General features: G+C 30.0%; 2 protein-coding genes across 2 annotated transcripts; both read left to right on the top strand.

Annotated features, from left to right (window-relative positions):
* Positions 1-248: 248 nt before the first annotated feature.
* LOC120149174 (type IV inositol polyphosphate 5-phosphatase 9-like) lies at positions 249-2,751 on the top strand. The gene is made up of 8 exons (XM_039162057.1): positions 249-307; positions 391-557; positions 745-852; positions 955-1,276; positions 1,357-1,541; positions 2,072-2,180; positions 2,264-2,415; positions 2,520-2,751. Exons 1-8 carry the CDS (start codon positions 290-292, stop codon positions 2,749-2,751), a joined length of 1,293 nt encoding a protein of 430 aa, XP_039017988.1. The 5' UTR covers positions 249-289.
* A 14,410-nt stretch (positions 2,752-17,161) lies between these two features.
* LOC120149151 (zinc finger protein SHOOT GRAVITROPISM 5-like) lies at positions 17,162-19,412 on the top strand. Its single transcript, XM_039162041.1, has 3 exons — positions 17,162-17,283; positions 17,360-17,759; positions 18,614-19,412. The coding sequence occupies exons 1-3, from the start codon at positions 17,199-17,201 to the stop codon at positions 19,332-19,334; spliced, it is 1,206 nt and encodes a 401-aa protein (XP_039017972.1). The 5' UTR covers positions 17,162-17,198; the 3' UTR covers positions 19,335-19,412.
* Positions 19,413-21,066: the final 1,654 nt, after the last annotated feature.

Genomic DNA, 21,066 nt, shown 5'->3' with positions numbered 1-21,066 from the left:
AATCATCTCTCAAAGTTGAAACCTGCAACAAAAAAAGGACCCATGTCTTCTTCCTCTATATCTTCTCTCGTTTTCTTTTTAAATGAAAAAAAAAACACTCAAATTAGACAACAATGGCGCATCATGGTTAACGTCATTCAGTTTTTAAGAAATTCAAGAGCTCTATTTCACTACCAACTTGCACAGGTCTCTATCTCCAATTACTCAGCATGATCTCTCCCATTTTCATCTCTTTATTATCATCTATCTCTGCAATTTTCTCCTCCATTTTCTCTCCTTTTTTCTCACCATGTCAACAGACCAACAAGTTAGTACTGCACTTTCATACATAATTTAGTGTCTTTCGAATCTATATACACAACTACATATTGAATAAAACTCTTGTTCCAGGTTATGTGGCCCAGATTAGTGGCTAACAAGATCCATAGAAAGAGATTAGGAAGCAACAACTTCGTTGCAGAGTTTCCCAGATACAAAGAAATCCCGACCTTGGATCGGCCATGTCTTAGTCCAAACAGTAACATTTTCAGTCACCATAAGGATATACATAACTACAGGTAATTCATCTAGCATCACCTAACTATTTATATTCGTTTCCATCCTTTTTGATAGTTTTCATTCTGAATTTATCAAGCAACTTCAATTATAAAAGCTAGTATAGTTCTCCTTAGAGGTCTGGGGTTCAAATAGTGGTGTGTGTGCGCATTATTAATTGCTGATAAAAATAATTCTTTCATTTTTTAGGGTTTTTGTTAGTACATGGAATGTTGGAGGTGTTGCACCGCCGGAAGAATTGGATATGGAGGAATTGCTAGATACAGGAAATACCTCTTGCGAAATCTACGTTCTTGGGTAAATCACTTACATCAAAATCGTTTTCGTTTTTAGTTTAGTTTTTTCACTAGAAAATCAAACAATGATAATTGATCATCATTGTCTTCTTTTTCATTTCAGTTTTCAAGAAATTGTACCCCTTAGCACTTCCAACGTGTTGGGATCAGAAAACAAGAAGATTTCAACGAAATGGAACTCCCTGATTAGACGAGCTTTGAACAAGAAGAAAATCCGACAACATTCCAATGAAGAAGATGAGCTATCAAATCATGAAAAGAGCAGCAGCAATAATATTACAGGACAAGACTTTCGGTGTATTATAAGTAAGCAAATGGTCGGAATTCTAATCACAGTTTGGGTCCGAAGTTATCTTTGTCCTTATATTCGTTCTCCTAGTGTCTCATGTATTGGCTGTGGAATCATGGGCTTCCTAGGAAATAAGGTGATTATCAAACAAGTAATATTGTTAATTGTCTCATATTATTCGTCCTTAATCTTTTTTTCGAATATCTCCGTTCGCAGGGTTCCGTTTCCGTTCGATTTAGAGTACACGAAACAAGCTTCTGCTTTGTTTGCTGTCATCTGGCCTCTGGGGGTAGACAAGGAGATGAGAAGCTTAGAAATTCCAATGTTTCCGAAATATTTTCCAGAACAAGTTTCCCTAGAGGCCCTTCACTTGATTTACCAAGAAAAATCCTAGACCATGAGTACGTAAAATTAGTTACTTTATTAATTAATTAATTACTGATTAACACTGAATTAGCATTAACATTGAATCAGAGATGAATTGAAAGAATAAGAGAGAGAAATTGCTCCAAAAAACTTAAAATTTTCATATATTTTAAATATTTTTTTTATTTTCTATTAATAATTCTACGTATGTATTATTTGATTATCAGTTTCCAAACTTTGAATCTCTCATGAGGCCGCCAAAGATAAAACGTTGTTCTTTTCTTGATTATTTTATTTGTGACATTTTGGAATATATATAGTTAGTAATAATTAAATTAGTGTAGTTATTAAAAATCAAATTTTTATCTGGTTGGCTAATTAAATTATTTTTTTTACTGGTAAAAATACTTTTATTATCAAATCATTTATTATAGGATAAAGTTGACTTCTTAATCACGTTAAAAAATTACTCTCTATACTATAAACAGAAAGATTAAAATGAGCTTAATATGGAAATATCTTGTGATATCAGCTTAATTAACCATTGCCATGCTTTGTTTTGCAGTCGGGTAGTTTTTCTTGGAGATTTGAATTATAGGATTTCCCTACCGGAATCAACTGTTCGACTATCAGTAGATTCAAGAGATTGGAATTCCCTGCTCGAAAATGATCAGGTAATGAAGAGACATCTTCGTATTCATATCCGAATAAAGTTAATCGAATTTTCTTATTCCGAAAATTTCTTATTGAAATGAAGCTAAGGATGGAGCTGATGAATGGCGAATTTAAAGGATGGCATGAAGGATTAATTTCATTTGCTCCTACTTATAAATACCGTCCGAATTCTGATGTATACCATGGATGTTTTCATCAAAGCAAAAAAGGAGAAAAGAAACGTGCCCCGGCGTGGTAATTTTATAAGTTCATTCCTTAAAATAAAACCATATATCCGTCTTTACACTACAGATTTATGTGATTACCGTGATCAAAGAATTTGTGTTCGATTGTTTCAGGTGTGATAGAATAATCTGGTACGGGAGAGGATTAAAGCAACATGTATATACCAGAGGGGAAGAACACTTCTCGGATCATAGGCCTGTGAAAGCAATATTTACAGCTGAAGTTGGGGTTTTACATTCACTGAAACAATTTCAAAGCTTTTTTTTATCCGAAAGGTTCGATAGGATTACAAGCCAGACCGATGATTTTATATGTAAAGGAAGACCCAGCATCCAGATTTTATAAATCAAAACTACTTTATTTTAGCTTGTATATTGTTTCATGCTTGTTTTTTATTAGCCTCAAATGATTATAAGATAATATTGTTTATTTAATATGCTAATTTCAGATAATATTTATTTAGAATTTTTCTAAATATGCGCTAATTTCAACTTAAATCTGTTGACGATTGCACAAGTAGTTTTCGGAGTACATATTCTTCAATCATTTTTCTTTTTTTATTTCTTAGTTAATAGAAAAGGTCCAAATAATTTATATTTTTCTTTACCATTAAATTATTTTCTGAAAAGACAAGAAAAAGAAGAGAAAGAATTAGGGTTTGTTTTGGTCCAACAACTAGAGTCCAAAATTTGACTGCTTCCAACCAGGGTGTTGCATGCTAACATCCATGCAGTCTATGTTAACCTTCAATTAATTTAATCAAAGACTCACCAAATGATTGGAGTAGGTTATGAGCCAAGTTTATTTGCGGATTTCAAGCTAATTATAATTTACAATTACTCATCTTTCAAACCCAATAAATAAATAAATAATGATTTTAAGACCACCTTCCAAAGTCTAGCATGCTTATTGGACCGATAATTGAGTAGTTTGGAAAGAATTAACCAAATTAATTCTGCCTTTTAATTGGACCGACTATTTCTAATTGGTTAATAATTTTCATTGTTCTTAAGGATTGAATCATTTATGCATATTACTTGACGCACACAATCTCAATGCAACTATTTCTTAAGATTTTAAAGTCTAGCATACTTATTAAAGGTTCCGAGATTTATAAAATTTAATTTAAAATTTTCTTCACAATTATAAAGTCTTAAACTTTGTACAAATTATAAAACTCCACCAAAAATGAAATTTTAATCAATTAATTAGTACTCTTAAAATACCTAAGGAAATAAAGATATTAAAAGGTATTTTTTCTTATGAAAAAAATTAAAGTGAATAAGAAATCACTTATTATGAAGTAAAATTCAATGAAGAATTTTGTTTAAGGGCCAGTTTAGCATTAATTTTGAAAAACGACTTTTAAAGTGATGTGGAAAAGAATTTTAAAAGTGGCTTTTCGTAAGTGTAGTTTAAAATTTAACTATTTGGGATTGTTATTAAAAAATGATTTTAGAAAGATAAAATGTCTATTGTAGATAATATGTTATAAATTAAAAATATAGCATTTAAATTATATATACACTTATTAATACTATGATATATAAAATATATCAACTTAAACTATAATAAAATATAAAAATATTTTAAGGTAATCCATAATAATATTTTTTTACATGAAATATTTTATTAAGAAAAAAATATATTATCAATATTTTTAATATTTTAATTTTAAAATAGTATTTTAATTATTTTGATTTAACCATAATCACTCATTTAAAATTTAAAATAAATAATTGAAATGATATAGTATCCTTTTAATCATTCAAAAATAAAAAAAATAAAAATATATATTATAAATAAATTTAAAAATATTATTATATATGAAATATATCAATTTAAACTATAATAAAATATAATAAATAAATATAATAAAATACAAATAAAATATATTTTATAATAACTCACTACTAATAGTTTAATATATAAATCATAAATTTTTAAGTTAATTAAAATAAATTATTTTTAAGGATGTTAGCATTAAATTATTGAATTAAAATATAAATACATAATTAATAAAGGAAATTGAATTTCAAAGTTCTTTTCTACGAAACTACGAAAAGGACAAATGAGTGGAGCTTATCCATTTGGTAAGAGTAAAAATATAAATTTGCTTCCAAATGCAAAATTGAAAATGAAAAAGCAAGAAATCATAACCTTTTGTGGTTGATTTGAAACAACCGTTTCTATTGTATATTTTTCAATTTTTACGCATTTGACATTGATCTTGTGACCAAAAATGAACTTTTTAGCCAAAAGTGTTTTTATACAACATTACCGAATGTACCCTAAATACAATCGAAGAAAAACTCCAAAAGTGTTTTAAAGGTTGACATTGCTTTTGAAAAATAACTTTTAAAAGTATTGTAAAAACGGACATTTAAAAGTGTTGTTTAAAATTACAGTTTAAATTTCACTGTTTGAGATTGATGTTAAAAAATGAGTTTGAAAAGATAAAATATTCATTATAGACAGTATGTCGTAAATTAAAATAACTTATATATAAATTATATCAATTTAAACTATAATAAAAATATATTTTATATAATTCACTTTTTAAATAATTAAAATAAATTATTGAAAATAGCAAATTAGTTTTTTAAAAAGATGTTTGTATTAAATTATTAAAATAAAATGTAAATACATAATCGAGTATAGCACATGCATTAGTAAGGGTAAAAATATAAATTTGCTTCTAAACGCAAAGTTAAAATGAAAAAACTAGAGATTCTAGCTTTTGTGGTTGATTTAAAACCACCGCTTCCACCTCATTTTTCAAATTTTGCCCGTTTGACATTTGTTTTTCAATCAAAACATACTTTTTAACTAAAAACGATCTTAGATATCATTACCAAACGTGATCTAAATGTTATTAAACACACAAGTATTTAAATTACATTAATGTTTTTTTTAAAACTTCTTTATTTTTTAATACAACATTTTTTTTCTTTTATACTCCAACAATTAACACATTTCTTTGGTTAACATTAATGGTTATGTCATGCCATAACATATTATACGATATATCCATATGTAATGCCAAATTATCACCCCTCATCACAAATATTAGCATTCGCTTAACATACAAGAATTCATACAACATTATAAGACACGCCAATTATTTTGAAACTAAATGAGAATTTAAGTATTAAATTGAAACAAATGTATTAAAAGGTACGTTTAGCAAATGTATAAATAATTGAAAACATTGTTTTCTCAGATTTCCCCCGGAGATCACGACCTGCAATCGTCTTAGCTTTTTGGGCTTTAAATATTTGATTTTTGGGCCATACTTTCCCGTATAAATGGGCAGTTCCAATATTTGTTTCACTAACTTGTCTGTCCTTTAACAATTAGGGTCATAAATGAGACGAGACAAATCGTTATTTACTTGAGATCGATTTGATTAACACTCAATAAATGTTCTACTCGAATGGACTCGACTCGAGTTTTTAACAATCTGAAATGAATTATTTGATATTCGACTTAAAAACCTAACGAGTAACTCTAAAAAATTATATATGAAAATTTAGTACCAATAATTATATTAAAGTATTTGAATTATGAAATCAAGTCTGATACCTAATTCGACCAATAAAAAATGAAAAACCAAATGGAACCTTGAGGCCTAGTTTAGGTACATAACTGGACGAAAACAAATTTAGGTGTCTAATTAAATCTTGAAATCAAATTCATGTACCAAAACCTACTCTTACCATTTAATTTTCTCTTTGTTGAAGTTTGAAGTTGTATTTTCCGTCGTCTTTAACTAAGCCCAAACATCTTCCAAGGGAACTGGAAAATGAGAAAAGGCCGATTCGTGTCACCCGGGTTTGCTGGTTTTGTCCAGTCCACTTTAAAGTTGGGTCTGACCCGATTTACTAGTTCATATATTGGGTGGTCCAACCCAACGATGAAAATCTTTTTAGTTTTCTTTACCAAAAAGAATCTTTTTAGTTTTATAAAATGATTCAAATATTACTTCATGTCTTCTGTTTTCCTAATGTTGTTTTACTATATCCTATTAAGTCATAATTAAGCTTTTTGGGATCTATGAATTTTAAATAATAAAATGATACTAAAAAGCATGTTGACGGCACTTTTTAAACACAATTTTAGCTAAAAAAAATATTTTGTGACCGCAAGATAAATGTCAAACGGCTAAAAAAATTAAAAGTTAATGTTCAAACCAACCACAAAAGTTATAATTTGTATTTTCAACTTTTCGTTTGGGAGCAAATTATAATTTTACCCTTATTAATGCATGGCTCCACTCAATTATGTATTTAAATGTTATTTTAATAATTTAATATTAATGTCCTTAAAATTGCGTATTCCTAAAAAAAATTCTTTGTACTTTTTACTAATTATCTATTTTCTTACTCTTAAATTTTTTAATATAATTTCTTAAATTCACAATACCCGACATAAATATTTGTGTTGGTCTCTGTTTGTATATGTTTAGGAAACAACAATACGCAATGCATATTTTTATGCAAATTGATGGTATTATTAGTTAAACGTATCACGAGAAGGGACCTTTTTTTTTTACTTTGTTTTTCAACAATGAGAAAATGTGAACCAATCGACTTGAATTAGCCACTACAAGTCCAAAGAGAAAAGTTTGTATGAAATTCCAATCAAAGGAATTTTCTTGGAAACTCAAGTGGATTCGGACATCAACCTCCCCATCAGACTACAAGTTGAACAATATACGCTAAAACTACAATTCCGTTTCATTACCATCAAATTTGAAAGCTGACATCTTAACCACTCGCCCTTTCCTTTCAACAGCTTCTTTTAACAACCATTATGTTGAAGCTCCAAATGACTTAGAATGTACCTACACAAGTTTATACAAATCCATGTTTATCGAGGATCAGTCATTTTTTAATAGTTTGAAGTAATTACAAAGACAAATATGAAAATGAATATAGGGATATGAGATTAATAGCGGACTTAGAAAAATTTTATTTATAAATAGATACGATAAAATTTTAGGATACGATAAAATTTTAGGATGGGCACATACATATATTAATAGAAAAAACTTTGAATTTTAAGGAAAAAAAATTGAATTCAAAACAATTTCAGGGTGTATAGGTGCCCACCCTAATACCAATGTTCATCCGCCACTGCGTAAGACGACACTTTTCAAAATTACACTGTGTATGTACGGTAAGGATAAGATAAATATAAATGAAATTTAAAATTCGTAATTACGACAAAATTATGTATTGGGCTTGTATTCAGTTTTTTTTGTTGTACTATCTTTGTTAAAACGAACATATCTTAATATCGACGTCCGATTAAGACATTTCAAGATGTGTTAGAAAAGAAATTGAAAGACATTTCATACTTAAGAAGATATCTCAACCGAAAAATATATGGATCCCATTTGAAAATTCGTCATAAGTTAGGCGATATTATAGGTTTCAAAATCAACTTCAATTTCTTATTCAAAATCATCTTTCTTTTTTATTATTTTTGAAGTTAAATCTATAAATAACTTTAGGTACGTGAGTGAAGATTAAACATTGACTCTGATATGTTCCCAAAAATCTCTATGACATATCCTATTAATTTTAACCGTACTACTTCAACATGGGACGTCTCCTATATGTACCCGAATTGTACTCGTCTCGTACGCATCTCGGGAACGTATTAAGTATTTGAAACGACATTAAATTATTGTACATGTGCAATATAAATTACTGACACATATCCTACAAATATAACTACTCTAATCCAAAACTTATAAAAAACAACATATTATTTAAAGTATTAGTGAATGCACGTTTAACTTGTTTGAAGTTGCATTCCCAAGGAAATATTTGGAGAATTACTTGGAATGGAAAAGTATTATAAATTAGGTTCAGATTTTTCCTTGGGATTCCTCCTCCACGTTCAGTATTGTTTTGCAGACCGAAATAAATGAAGCTTGGAATTTTAGATAGTATGTAGACGACAACTTAATTAATTAGTGTGGTGAAATGAAGTCAGGGGTTTGATTTCATATGAAGAAAAACACACTTGGTTTATTTCTTTTCTCATGCTGAGGTGCTGGTGATGTCAGTGTTATGTATGATGAATACCTGACATGTATCCATACCATTCAAGGTATTTAAACCATCTAATTTATGCATTTCAGGGTGATTTCTTTTCTATGTATGAATCTCAGCAATCAAATCAAAGGACCAACACGTTTGACTTGTTGCCCTCAATTATTTGTTGGTAAAAGTCTCTTTCACTACTAATGCACATTGCCTCGATCAGCAACACATACACCTCTCATCACCGTTTACCATTTTTCCTTCTGGTTTTCTTTCAGCTTTTCTCAGAAAAACAAAGAAACACCAGCCAGCTTTCCATGTATCTGGTAGCTGTGATATTACTGGTGGACCAAGGGAAGTGGACGGGATAATCGTTCTTGAAGATTTTATATTATTATATTTTAAATATTTAATTTTGTTCTTAAAATTTTAAAACTTCATTTAATAACATGAAATTTTGTATTGGTCCGTGTTGCTGGTAGGCCTGTAAATGAACTGAACGTTCAGTGAACCGTTCATGAACTGTACGGCGGGAAGTTCGTTTATGTGTGTTTATTTATTAAATGAACGAACATGAACAAGAATTTTTGTTCGTTTAATTAAATGAACGAATACGAACATAGGTCTCGTTCGTTCATTTACGTTCGTGAACGTTCGGTTATATTCGTTTATGTTCGTCCGCTTATGTTCGTTTATGTTCGTTCATTTATGTTTAACCCAATCTTCTTAAATCAATTTTGGTGACCAATTTGTAAGTATCTTAAAAATATTAATTAATCTGATATTCTGATGACTAACTCCATAATTAACCCAATTTTATTTGGAGATTAAATCCAATATTAATTAATCTAATATTCTGATAACCTCGCACTTATATTCATTTTCCTTTTTTTTCTTAACCCTAGTATTCACTGGAGAGTGGAGACGATCGGTGAAAGCTTCAAAATAAGTTATATTATAGTGCAATCTGAAGTTTTACAAGTCTGTTTTCATCTTTTTATCTGTTTTATTTGGCTTAATAGTTGATATGTAAAGTTATTGTAGGTATCTTCACATCTAAAACTCAAGAAAACATCATACTTATTTCTAGAAATAGATGGGAAGATAAAGGTAACAATTGGAAGTATATGAGTATCAGTAAAGAGAAAAATATATATAATTTGCGAGAAAACAAAACAAAGGTTTCTATGCAATTTCTGAAAAAGAGTTTAATAGCGGAAGTAATGAGTTTTCCAGGAAGAACCCATTAATAAGTAGAAAATACACTTTGACAATGAACTTTTGTTTTCATAGTTCTTGTGTGACCTTTAGTTGTGGAGTAGACTTTAGTTACGTTAAAATTTTGAATGATAGTTTAGCAATAATATCAGTTACGATATGTAGCATCGAAGGGATTTCGGATCTATGTTATTGCCTTGTAGTCCAATTTGTACCGTTCGAAATCTTCATGCTATTAAATTTTCTACTCTGCCAACAGAAAAGACCATTATTAACAAATCTCACTAAAGTCTGACATTGATGCCACAAAACTTTTAGACGACGAATTTATTAGAATAACATAGTGGAAAATGATTGTTCATATGTAATCATAGACCACTAAGATAAATGTTATAGCGTTAAATTGAAGTCCTGTGAATCATTTAATATCTTTAAAAGATCGATTGAAATATCTGATATCTTCAAGCATTTCATCACTACTAATCAGCTCTTACGCTATTTATCACTGTAGTTTTGGTTGATTTGCATTGTCGACTATTTTTCATGTTCGTTTATGTTCGTGTTCGTTTATTTATTAAATGAACGAACATGAACAAGCTATATTCCTTAATGAACGAATATGAACAAAAAAAATTTCGTTTATGTTCGTGTTCGTTTATGTTCGTTTATTTATTAAATGAACGAACATGAACATACATTCGTTCGTGTGCGTTCGATTCGTTTACAGACCTAATTGCTGGGTTTCTTAAGAAATGAAGGGAGGTGGGGTTAAATCCATGGACTTTTTCGAGACATGAATTGACCTGACGAACCACCATAAGAGTCACCATTCTTAAGATTTTGTCTTGGCTCAAAGGTAAAGACAACTGCATAGCGACAAGGAAGCCAAAGAAAAAGGAAAAAAACAAAGTGCATATGTACAACTAACTACAATAAATGAAATATAAGAAAATTACATGATCCAAATATATGCCTTGGCAAGCTGCCACAGTGAGGCTCCAGGAAGCTGCAGGATAAGCCAGAAGGATGTGTGTGGGGTGGTGGTGGTGGTTGGGACGACAGTGGAGTTTGTTGCCGTATTGTCTGTCACGGCCTGCGGCAGACGTATGTGTCTGCTTGTATTTTGAGTCGCACAGAAATTTCATATTTTCGAATAATTTAAATTTATTTTTTATTTTTTTATTAATAATCTAATTTTGTTTTTCTAAATTTTATAATATAACTTCTTAAAATGGATCAAATACATGCATTGCTGTAGAAGTTATCCTAGAAAAAGAATCGGTCTCATCCCCTCTCGTTTTTTGTTCTTGTTTTTACTGTATATATGAATAGGGAAAAAAAGAGCATTTTAATGGCTGAGAGCCTTAAACTGAAGCCATGAAACCAGAGGTAAAGTGACAATCTCAAGAGGGTAATGAGTTAAACCAGAGCATCCAAGAAAGGATAAAATTTAATTTTCACTCGAGGTAAAGTGAAAATCTCAAGGGGGGTAATGAGTGAAAATCTATGGAATTATGAATTGTACTATAAAGACTGGTTTGGAACTAAAAATAAAAAAGTAGTGCTTGTAAAGCGAGGCTCAATTCCCTTTAATTATGTGGCTAAAAGGTTTGTCGGGGGAAATGGAAATTTCTTTTCCTGGAGAGTTAAAGTCGAATCTACTTTGAAAGCAAGTAGGGTAAAGGAATTCAATCTAAAGCCGTGGGTTTTGCAATGTGTTTAAGAAAACAGATGATTAGATTCCCCTTTACTATTCTATTCTTACTTTTCATCAAATATATTTCAATCCTAAAATGATTATTGTTTTCTTTACTGTAAAATAGTTATCCCAAACTTGTTTAACTTCTGTAAATAAAATGAACAATTTATAAAATTTAGGGTAAACTCCAGAAATGACCACCCAACTATGGACTTGGTCTCAAAATGACTACCATTTTCAAGTTTAAGTCAATATGACCACTGAACTATTTAAATGGTTTCAGTATACCCACCCGTCGTTAACACTTAACGGAAGCGTTTACGTGACAGTTAACAAATTTGGTATAATTAGGGTGCGGGTACTTGTAAAGTTACGTATTCGAGGCGCTTTGTTTCCTTCCATTTTGGTCACTACTTGTATATGTTTTGTTTCCTTGGATTTTCATTTAATACAATTTGATATGATTCTATTATTTTTAATTTGTCTAATGCCTAAATTTGAGCATTAACTTTAAAATCTTTTATTCTAGTCATGTATTAAATTTATAGATTAAATCCCCTATATTTTAGAATTAATCGTTGAGTCAATTCTCACACTTGTTATCAAAATAATACATATGTTGTATTACTTGTTCAGATTTAGGCAGAAAAATAAAACTAAAATAACTTAATTGCATTTGAACCCAAGATCAATTAGTAACCAAGCAAAGTCTTAACCAATAGGCTAAATCTAATATATTATAGTTAATGATAGAAATAAAAATAGACAAGTGTGAACTTAAATCTAGGCCAATTGAGAATATGATAACACTTAAATTGCTAAAAAAATCTAATATATTATTTATAATTAATTTTAGATTTTAATATTTTTAAAATAAATAAATTTATTTATTTTATATTTATTTATTAATAATTATATATATATATAATTATATTTAACATGCCGGAACTCACTAGCACAATTTAATCAAAAGAAAAATTTATAATTTGAATTTTAAATATTTTTCTTATGATTATAATTTGAATATTAAATTATTTTTTAATGATTTCATATATATATAATCATTAAAAATAAATATGATAAATGATAAATTTATTTTAAAATGTTAAAATCTAAAATCAATTATAAATAAATTATTAGATTTATTTTAGTGATTTAAGTGTTATCATATTCTCAATTAGCCTAGATGTAAGTTCTCAACTTATCCGTTTTTATTTTTATCATTAACTATTATATATATAATATTATAATTGATTCCTAAATAATAGATTTAGTTTATTGGTTAAGGCTTGCTTAGTTACTAATTCATTTTGGATTCAAATCTAATAAGTTATTTTAATTTTTTATACCTAAACTTAAACAAGTTATATAACATATGTATCATCTCAATAACAAGTATTATATCAATAACAAGCGTGAGAATTAGTTCAGTGATTAAGGCATGAGCAGGTTACCCTCGGGACTCAAATTGGATTCCCTTGGGTGTCAAAACTCGTCTTCATTTATTTTCACTTCAATTCAAAAGGTAACAAGCGTCACCTTTTGATTGGATTGAAAATTTATTAAATTAATTAAATTAAAATTAAAATCCATCTAATCAGATTATGACACGTGTCACAATATGATTGGAGAAATAAATTTATTAAATTAAAATGAAATTAGGACCTAATTAAAAATTAAGAATTAAAGTTAACCTTGGTGATCAAATTGATTAATTATAAAATCTAGGGGATTTAATCTATAGATTGAATACATGCCTAAAATAAAAAAATTTAAAGTTAATGCTCAAATTAAGGCATTAGACAAATTAAAAACAGAATCATGATCATATTTCATTAAATGAAAATCCAAGGAAACAAATCATATACAAGTAGGGACCAAAATGGATGAAAACGAAGAAGAGTTCTAGAGCCACAAATACATAACTTTACAAGGACCCGCACCCTAATTAGATCAATTTTATTAACTGTCACTTAAACTTTTCTGTTCAATGTTAACGACAAGTGGCTATATTAAAACTATTTAAATAATTCAATAATCATATTGACATAAATTTACAAATAGTGGTCATCTCGAAACCAAACCCCATAATTAAGCTGTCATTTATGTTTAAAACCCCTGATGGTTTGAAGGTTGGTAGAGGTGATCGCTGTCAAAATAATTTAAATTATTATATAATTTATGTATTGTTTTATAACTTCATTAATAATTCATTTTTATCTTCTAAATTTTTATAATTAGCCTTTTTAATATAAAATTCTACCTCTGTCTGAGTTCACTGTCATTATGTGAAACAACAATGGAACACATATAGACGTTTAAGCATTGTGATTCTGAAAAAGGTAGTGGACAGTTTTAATTAGGAAGTCCAAGCCAGGATTAATGGGAATGTATCTACCATCAGTAATTTATGGCAAAACTGAAAAAGTCATTCAGCTTTGTTTATCAAGATATACCTAATAAAGTCTGCAACACTTATTGAAAATTACTAAATTAATATTGATGCAGTCTTGCAATTACTATACAACTCTATTCATTTATATATATATAACGGAATATAAAATAAATAAACTTAATTTTTTAAATACTTTAACATGATTAAAAGATAATATATATTCCGAATATATTTTAACTATTACAAATGTGCATGCATCCTACATACGTATTTATTCGAATTCAAAATCTTTTAAAAAAAATAATATTTTTTAACTACTGAAATCAATCAATAAACTTAAATTTTATATTTTTCGAAAAAAATCTAATGTATTATCAGCCTAAATATATTGAAAGCATGTTTGTACAATTTATAAGGTCACACAGCTCTTGTGGATGTTAAACAAAATCAATGATATTTGCGACTGACCCAGAGGCACGTATGTAAGTGTAAATATTATTTTTCATACTTAATTTTGATATTTATGTATTGTGTTACATTCAATTACGAAAGGTTTGGATTTACATACACATGATTGATTAATTAATTGATTATACGATGTCGACCTTTCATGCTTGATTTTCATATTTAAATATTTAATTTGCCTATCTCGTAAACGAAAATAATTGTAATAGTATAAAATAATTATAAAGTAATATTTATTTAAATATTTTTATTTATTGATAATATGTGTATATTTTATAGATATAATGATTCGAATTTAAAATCTAAAAAAAACTCTTTCACTGATTAAGAAAACCTAATGAATTCTGTATAAGGAAAATTCTATATCCGCAAACAAACACACAATTAATTAATTGTCGCGTCCTGCAGTTGCTTGATTTCATATTTAATATTCACTGTTTATGGTTGTGTATAAATAAGTGATGCAACATTTAAAGGAGAGAGTAATAAGATTAGGTATAATCATATTTGTTGTCAATAAAAAAATTAATGAATCCATTAAGTTGATTATTTAAAAATAAAAAATATATTTAAAATTATAAATAATAACAATATATAATATAAATTATTAAAAGAACTATTAAAATTGAAAATATATTTAACTTTATTAAAAATGTATAAAATTTGTTACCTTTGGTCAATTAATTTGAAAAAAAAGGATAAAATAAGAATCAAAATAAATTTTAAAAAGATCGAGAACCAAAAATATCATTAAACTTAATATTTTTTTGATTAATCAGAGTAAGTACAAGACAATAGTTGTTCAGATATAACTCACAACCATTTAATATTGAACGCTTACACTCTTACATTCCTGATACTCGAACCCGGACCTCAAGGAACAATAACATCCTCCAATCGAATAAGATGAGGATTATTTAAAGAGATTGAAGCACGGGTTTGAAAAGAAAGAAAAAAGCCTAATTAAGAGACATTCATTCTCAATGAAACTTTAACTTGAGCATCAAATCCACCCTTTGAAATATGCAATTTTGCAATCATTTCTTTTCTAAAGGCCAATAGATTCCTGAGAGAATTCACGTAAAGTGTACCACATTGATCACTTTTTTTTGGTCGATCAATTCTCGATCCTAAAATCATACCCTTGAAACCAATTAATTAAAATATTTGGTTCGGTTTGTTTCAAGTAATAGGATTTTTACTTTGCTCATTAAAAATATTTTGTATACTAATTAAAATTATTGAATAATAATGTGAGTTGTTTTGATGGTCAATATGATCATCAGAATCTAATTGTGAGAACCGTAATCCTCCACTATCAGATTGGTGCTAAGGATATTTTGGGATACATCAATTCAAGATGCATCCTTTTATACAACGTGAGGAGACTTTATAAGTGAGAGCCTCTACTCGTGGAGCATAAAAATAACCTTTTACGTAATTGACTGCCCAGATCAAATCTGATGAATCATTTATAGTTCTTCGTCCAAATTAGACATGATGAATCATTATACATCTTTCCACTAGTTAAAGTGTTGAGATGATTCATTATCCCTCTATTGATGAATATTAAGATACATATATTTGTACAAATATGAGATGTTTTTTTTTACTCTTGTATTACTAGAAAATCTATTCTAAAATAAGCCTGAGTTGAAATAGTTTACTTCATTAGAAGACACGTAATATATGACTCATTTAAATTAAGAAGGATGAATCATCAAACACGCAATAAAAATAGAGATGTAAAATGAGCCAATTCACACTTCATCATTTACACATGACATCAACCTAGCTCATATGCATCACTTTGTATTGTTTCATATATCAAGAGGTACAAAGTGATGGGTCTTTCCTAAGCTTTGCCGAAAACACTAGACATAACATAATAAACACCAAGCTCTCGACATGTAACACAACATCATTGTTCTACATTCTAATCTAAGGGGAAGTTCCCAAACATGTTAAAAGGAAAGGAGTATATAAGAAAAAGAAGAGTAAGAGGGAAAAAATGGGAAGTTTTTGTAACTCGTCGTTGTACCGTAATTTATCATTTTATTTGTTCTTCATCAGCAATTTTAATATTAAATTTTGTGTATAAATAATCAATTATATATATAACTACATGTGCCAGTGCCACCATAATTTTTGTAACTCATTAGTTGATTGACTTTCAACCAACTAAAATTATTAGGATTCCTTCTGTTATTACCTTTATAGAAAGGAATTGTAATGATAGAAAGGCCAGTGTTTGCTTCAAATTTGAAAGTTTGTTTTTTAAAGGATAAATTTGAAAGGTAAAAGAAAAGAGAAGAGGAGGGTAAAAATTTATTCCAGCAACGATTACACCATCTTGAAAGTGACTAAATATATTAAATAAAATTATCACGTCCGTAATTTTATTTATTTATTAATGATAGATTACTAAAATAAAGTTATTATACAATATTAAATATAATTTTAAGAAAAGTGAATAAATAATCGAAACGTAACTTTGAAAATAAATGAGTGATGTAGATTACCCTAGATATAATTACATGAAAATGGAAATCATGCAAAATTAGCTTGTGATGTGAATAAAAAAATGAGGGTTTGGGTGATGGTGGAGGTGGAGGTGGGCTCAAACTCTCTAAACTCTTTATAAGGAAAGACTTGGCTGCCCTTCAACATTAACTGCAACTTCTGAAGGCGGGTTTCAATGAAACAACAAATCCAAGATAAAGAAAAACCCTTCTTTTCTAGAAAAAAGGGTCCTTAAAGCTTAAAGCTTTCAAAAAGCTTAAAAGAAAGCTGATTGCAGAAAGCAATGGCAAGCTTTTTCTTCGTCTCCATGTTCTCTTTTTCTCTCTCTAAATAAACCTTCCTTTTTTCTTTTTCTTTTACTTTCTCTTTCAATCCATTCCATTGGTATTATCAGTAAAGCCCAAATTCCTCTCCATTCCCACCCATCTTCCACTACATGTTGGATCACACTAGTGTTCCACTGTTTCCCTCTGAAAATGGGGTCACTCAGAAAAGAAAAAGAAGGCCAGCAGGTACCCCAGGTAAAAAAGAACTTGTGTAGTTAATTTAGTACCTTGTTTTTTTTTTCTTCTTAATTCAATCGGATTCTTCATGTAGATCCGGATGCAGAAGTGGTTTCTTTATCACCAAGGACGCTGCTGGAATCAGACAGGTACGTTTGTGAGATCTGCAACCAAGGGTTTCAAAGAGACCAGAACCTTCAAATGCATATGAGAAGGCACAAGGTGCCATGGAAGCTGCTGAAGAGAGAAACGCAAGAGGTGAAGAAGAGGGTGTACGTTTGTCCCGAGCCGAGTTGCATGCACCATGACCCTTGCCACGCCCTGGGAGATCTGGTCGGCATAAAGAAACATTTCAGGAGGAAGCACTACAATCAGAAGAAATGGGTTTGCGAGAAATGCTCCAAAGGTTACGCGGTTCAGTCGGATTACAAGGCTCATCTCAAGATTTGTGGCACCCGAGGCCATTCTTGTGACTGTGGTCGTGTTTTTTCCAGGTATACAACAACTCCGACCACCTTATTATTATTACTAACCTTATCTTCTTCCTTCTTTCCCTTGTATTTGATTTTCAGAAACATCCCCACGTTTTTTACTTTCCTTTTTCCTATATATCGTATGTAATTATGATACTTTTCCTCTTTCCGTATTCAAACCCTAAAAGTAGTTATCCTCCATAAACAAAACCCACACAGACACACACACACACACATATATATATATATTCACTGGTTTTTTTAAGTATCGAATACTCCCCTTGTTCTTGTTGGGTTCTTCAAGCTAAAACAAAATCCAAGAATGGTTTAATCTGCAGTACAAAATGACCTCATGTTTCCATTTGATTGTGACCTAGGCTTTCGCGAATCAAAATTTATGGCCACTGCATTTCCTTTTCCCGATAACAGGTCTTTAATTTGTCTGGCTTTTAGCCTTATATATCAAAAAATAATTAAAGTATAATATCGAACGAACATATTAAAATTTATAATGTTTTTTAGTTTTTAGCGTTTTAATATTGTAAACCAAATCCATCCACCCATAATATAGATACTTTGATCAATTTTATATTGTTTTGTTCCTCTTTAGCCCTACATGAACTAGACTTGATTGCTTCCTTTAACTGGCAAGTGGTAGTCCGATGTTCTTTTCAAGTATTAAATTTTCGCTAAAACACAGTGTAATGGTCGTAAGTTTTTGGAAGTTATCATAATATCAAATATTACACCCACAACATAAAAAATATAATTATTTTTAAGAAATAAATTAAGTTGTAATGTCTGCAACCGGGAGTGCTGTCATAATTTAGTACTACTATATTTTGAATCATTGTTTTGTTCTTTTGTTGTTTCAGGGTGGAGAGATTCATCGAACACCAAGATGCTTGCACCAGTCGAGGACTTGTAGTTCAACGGCCTGAACCGACAGCACTGCACCCTGGCTGCTCCTCTCGAACGAATTCAAGCACTAGTCCATCAAGCGATACCAACTTTGGCATGTTCGATGCTTTCTTGCGCACCAATGCGTCTACTTATGAACACCGACACCAACTGCAACACAACCTTGAACTTCAGCTTCTACCATCATCAACCACTCAGTCACCGTTGAGTTCAGATGATAATTGCGCTACTTATTTGAAGCTTTCCATAGGGTCGAGTGACGGGGGCGAGAAGACTGAAGTCAACAAGCTTGGTTTGGATACATTTAGGGAAAAGAATGCCGCTGAAACAGCATCGGAAGCTACTAAGTTGAAGGAATTCGCAAGTGAGCAGCTAAAGTTGACCATGACCGAGAATACCTATGCCGAAAAGGCTAGACTAGAAGCAAAGAAGCTGATTGAAATTGCCGAGCTTGAGTTTGCAAGTGCTAAAAGGATAAGGCAACAAGCCCAAGGTGAACTCGAAAAGGCTCAAGTCTTGAAAGATCAAGCAACGAAAAAGATTAGCGCAACTTTCATACAAATCACTTGTCAAGCTTGCAAGCACCAATTCCAAACACCAACAGTTGCTGTTCCAGCTGATGAGACCTCACTTGCCATGAGTTACCTGTCCTCGGCCACAACAGAAGGGAAGTAGAGTGGCGGCAAGTTGATCATACAACGAAAATGATCGATTCTTAGCCTTTAAAAATCTCTTTGTTTTCATAAGAGTTGCAGTTCACTTCTTTTGACATTTGGTAACTTTAAATACATAAAATCATGCCTACCTCCCTTGATACATATTCATTTGTTTAATAGAAAAGTAGATGATGCAAATTAATGTAATGTAGTTAAGTGCAACAACATCTATATGAAAAGAAAAAAGAAATTACGCCTTGGGATTCTCCCAATCTTTCATTACAAGGATGCCATGTGAATTTTATAAACATCAGTGTACGCGAATCTTTGTCTTGGGAGTTGGCCTGAATGAACAATGCAGGATTGAAGGACATACGTATATTGAAAAATCAATGCTAAATGACATGCTTTTCTTTTTGTCTTGATGGGCTTTACTTATGCTTCAAGAGAAGCAAGGCAAAACAAAAAGGAAGAAAGAAGGGATCCCAAAAATGGGTTAGATTTTAGGCATAATTTGTATACGGTGAAGGGTAGCTAGCTATGTTTAAAAAGGAGAAGAAGAAAAGACATTGTCTTCTTATGAATGAATGGCACATGGAATATACTGGGGGACCATTTTAGCTAGAAAATAGGAAGAACCATTCAAAGATGTTGACCATGGTATTCAAGTTTCAAACACAAATTTAATGTTTGGATGGAAAGAAAGTGTGGATGATGAAAGAAAAGAAAAAGGGATGTCATTTTCATTGCATTTGTTGTTCGTTTAATTGCTTATATTATAAAAGCACCATTTTTTTCAGTGCCATAGTTGAAATGTCTATACGTAGGCAGTAGTCCTTCTCAAACGCTCTCTTTATCAGAGAAATCACAAGAGGTTGCAGACAGAGAGACACCAGACACAACAACAGAGCTCTGAGATCATAAAATTAACTCTTAACGTTTAAATAAATAATTATTTTGGTTTTTACATTATTTTAGCTTTAAATATTTTAATTTTTAGTTAAAATAGTACAAGTCAGATGTAAACCGTTATTTGATTACTGAGCAATATAAGTTATTGATGTGTCCTTTTTAAATGTATTTAATAAATGATGTGTTACATGCTATATTATTACTTTATGCGTGATAAATGTCACGTCACTAATTAATCACATATGAAAATATCACATAAGTAACATGTATTAACCGTTAATCAACTAATTATTTTTATTTAACATAAGTTATTTTGACCAAAACTTAAAACATTTAAATTAAAAGAAAGAAAAAGATTATAATAACTATTTATGTAAATGTTTGTGGCTAATTTTATCATCACGGCTTTATTCAAGTATATTTTCTATTTGGTAAGTTGAGCCAAGGGAAAGAAGAAGAGAGAGTGAAGGTTTCCATTTTCTGTATACTTTTATTTGTTTTATGGCAGGACCACATGCATCACTCTTTCCCCCACCTTTTAGTGCAGCTTCCCTTTTTTGTCCTATAGATAGCAAATAGTAAATACCATATGAATGGCACTTTCGTTAATTCCAAGTGCCTCTAGGCTCCAACGCTTGTCTTCCAAAATAAAAAAAAAGAAAAGGAAAAAAAGAAAACAAGTAGGAAGCTTTTTCCATTGCAATAATCGGAAGAAAAGGTTAAAAATAGTTTGTATTTATATTCACAAAAGTGGGTTTGTCTTATCCATGTGTTGGTCTTGGCTTGGTGGACAGTTGCTGTAAAATCTCTCCCCACATGGTGCCTTACTTTTAGAATTA

Source organism: Hibiscus syriacus, unplaced genomic scaffold, assembly GCF_006381635.1.
Source record: "Hibiscus syriacus cultivar Baekdansim isolate YM2019G1 unplaced genomic scaffold, ASM638163v2 tig00110989_pilon, whole genome shotgun sequence".
In the NCBI taxonomy this organism is placed as follows: domain Eukaryota; kingdom Viridiplantae; phylum Streptophyta; class Magnoliopsida; order Malvales; family Malvaceae; genus Hibiscus; species Hibiscus syriacus.
The sequence above is the reverse complement of the archived record's forward strand: the minus strand, read 5'-3'. Positions and strand labels throughout refer to the sequence as shown.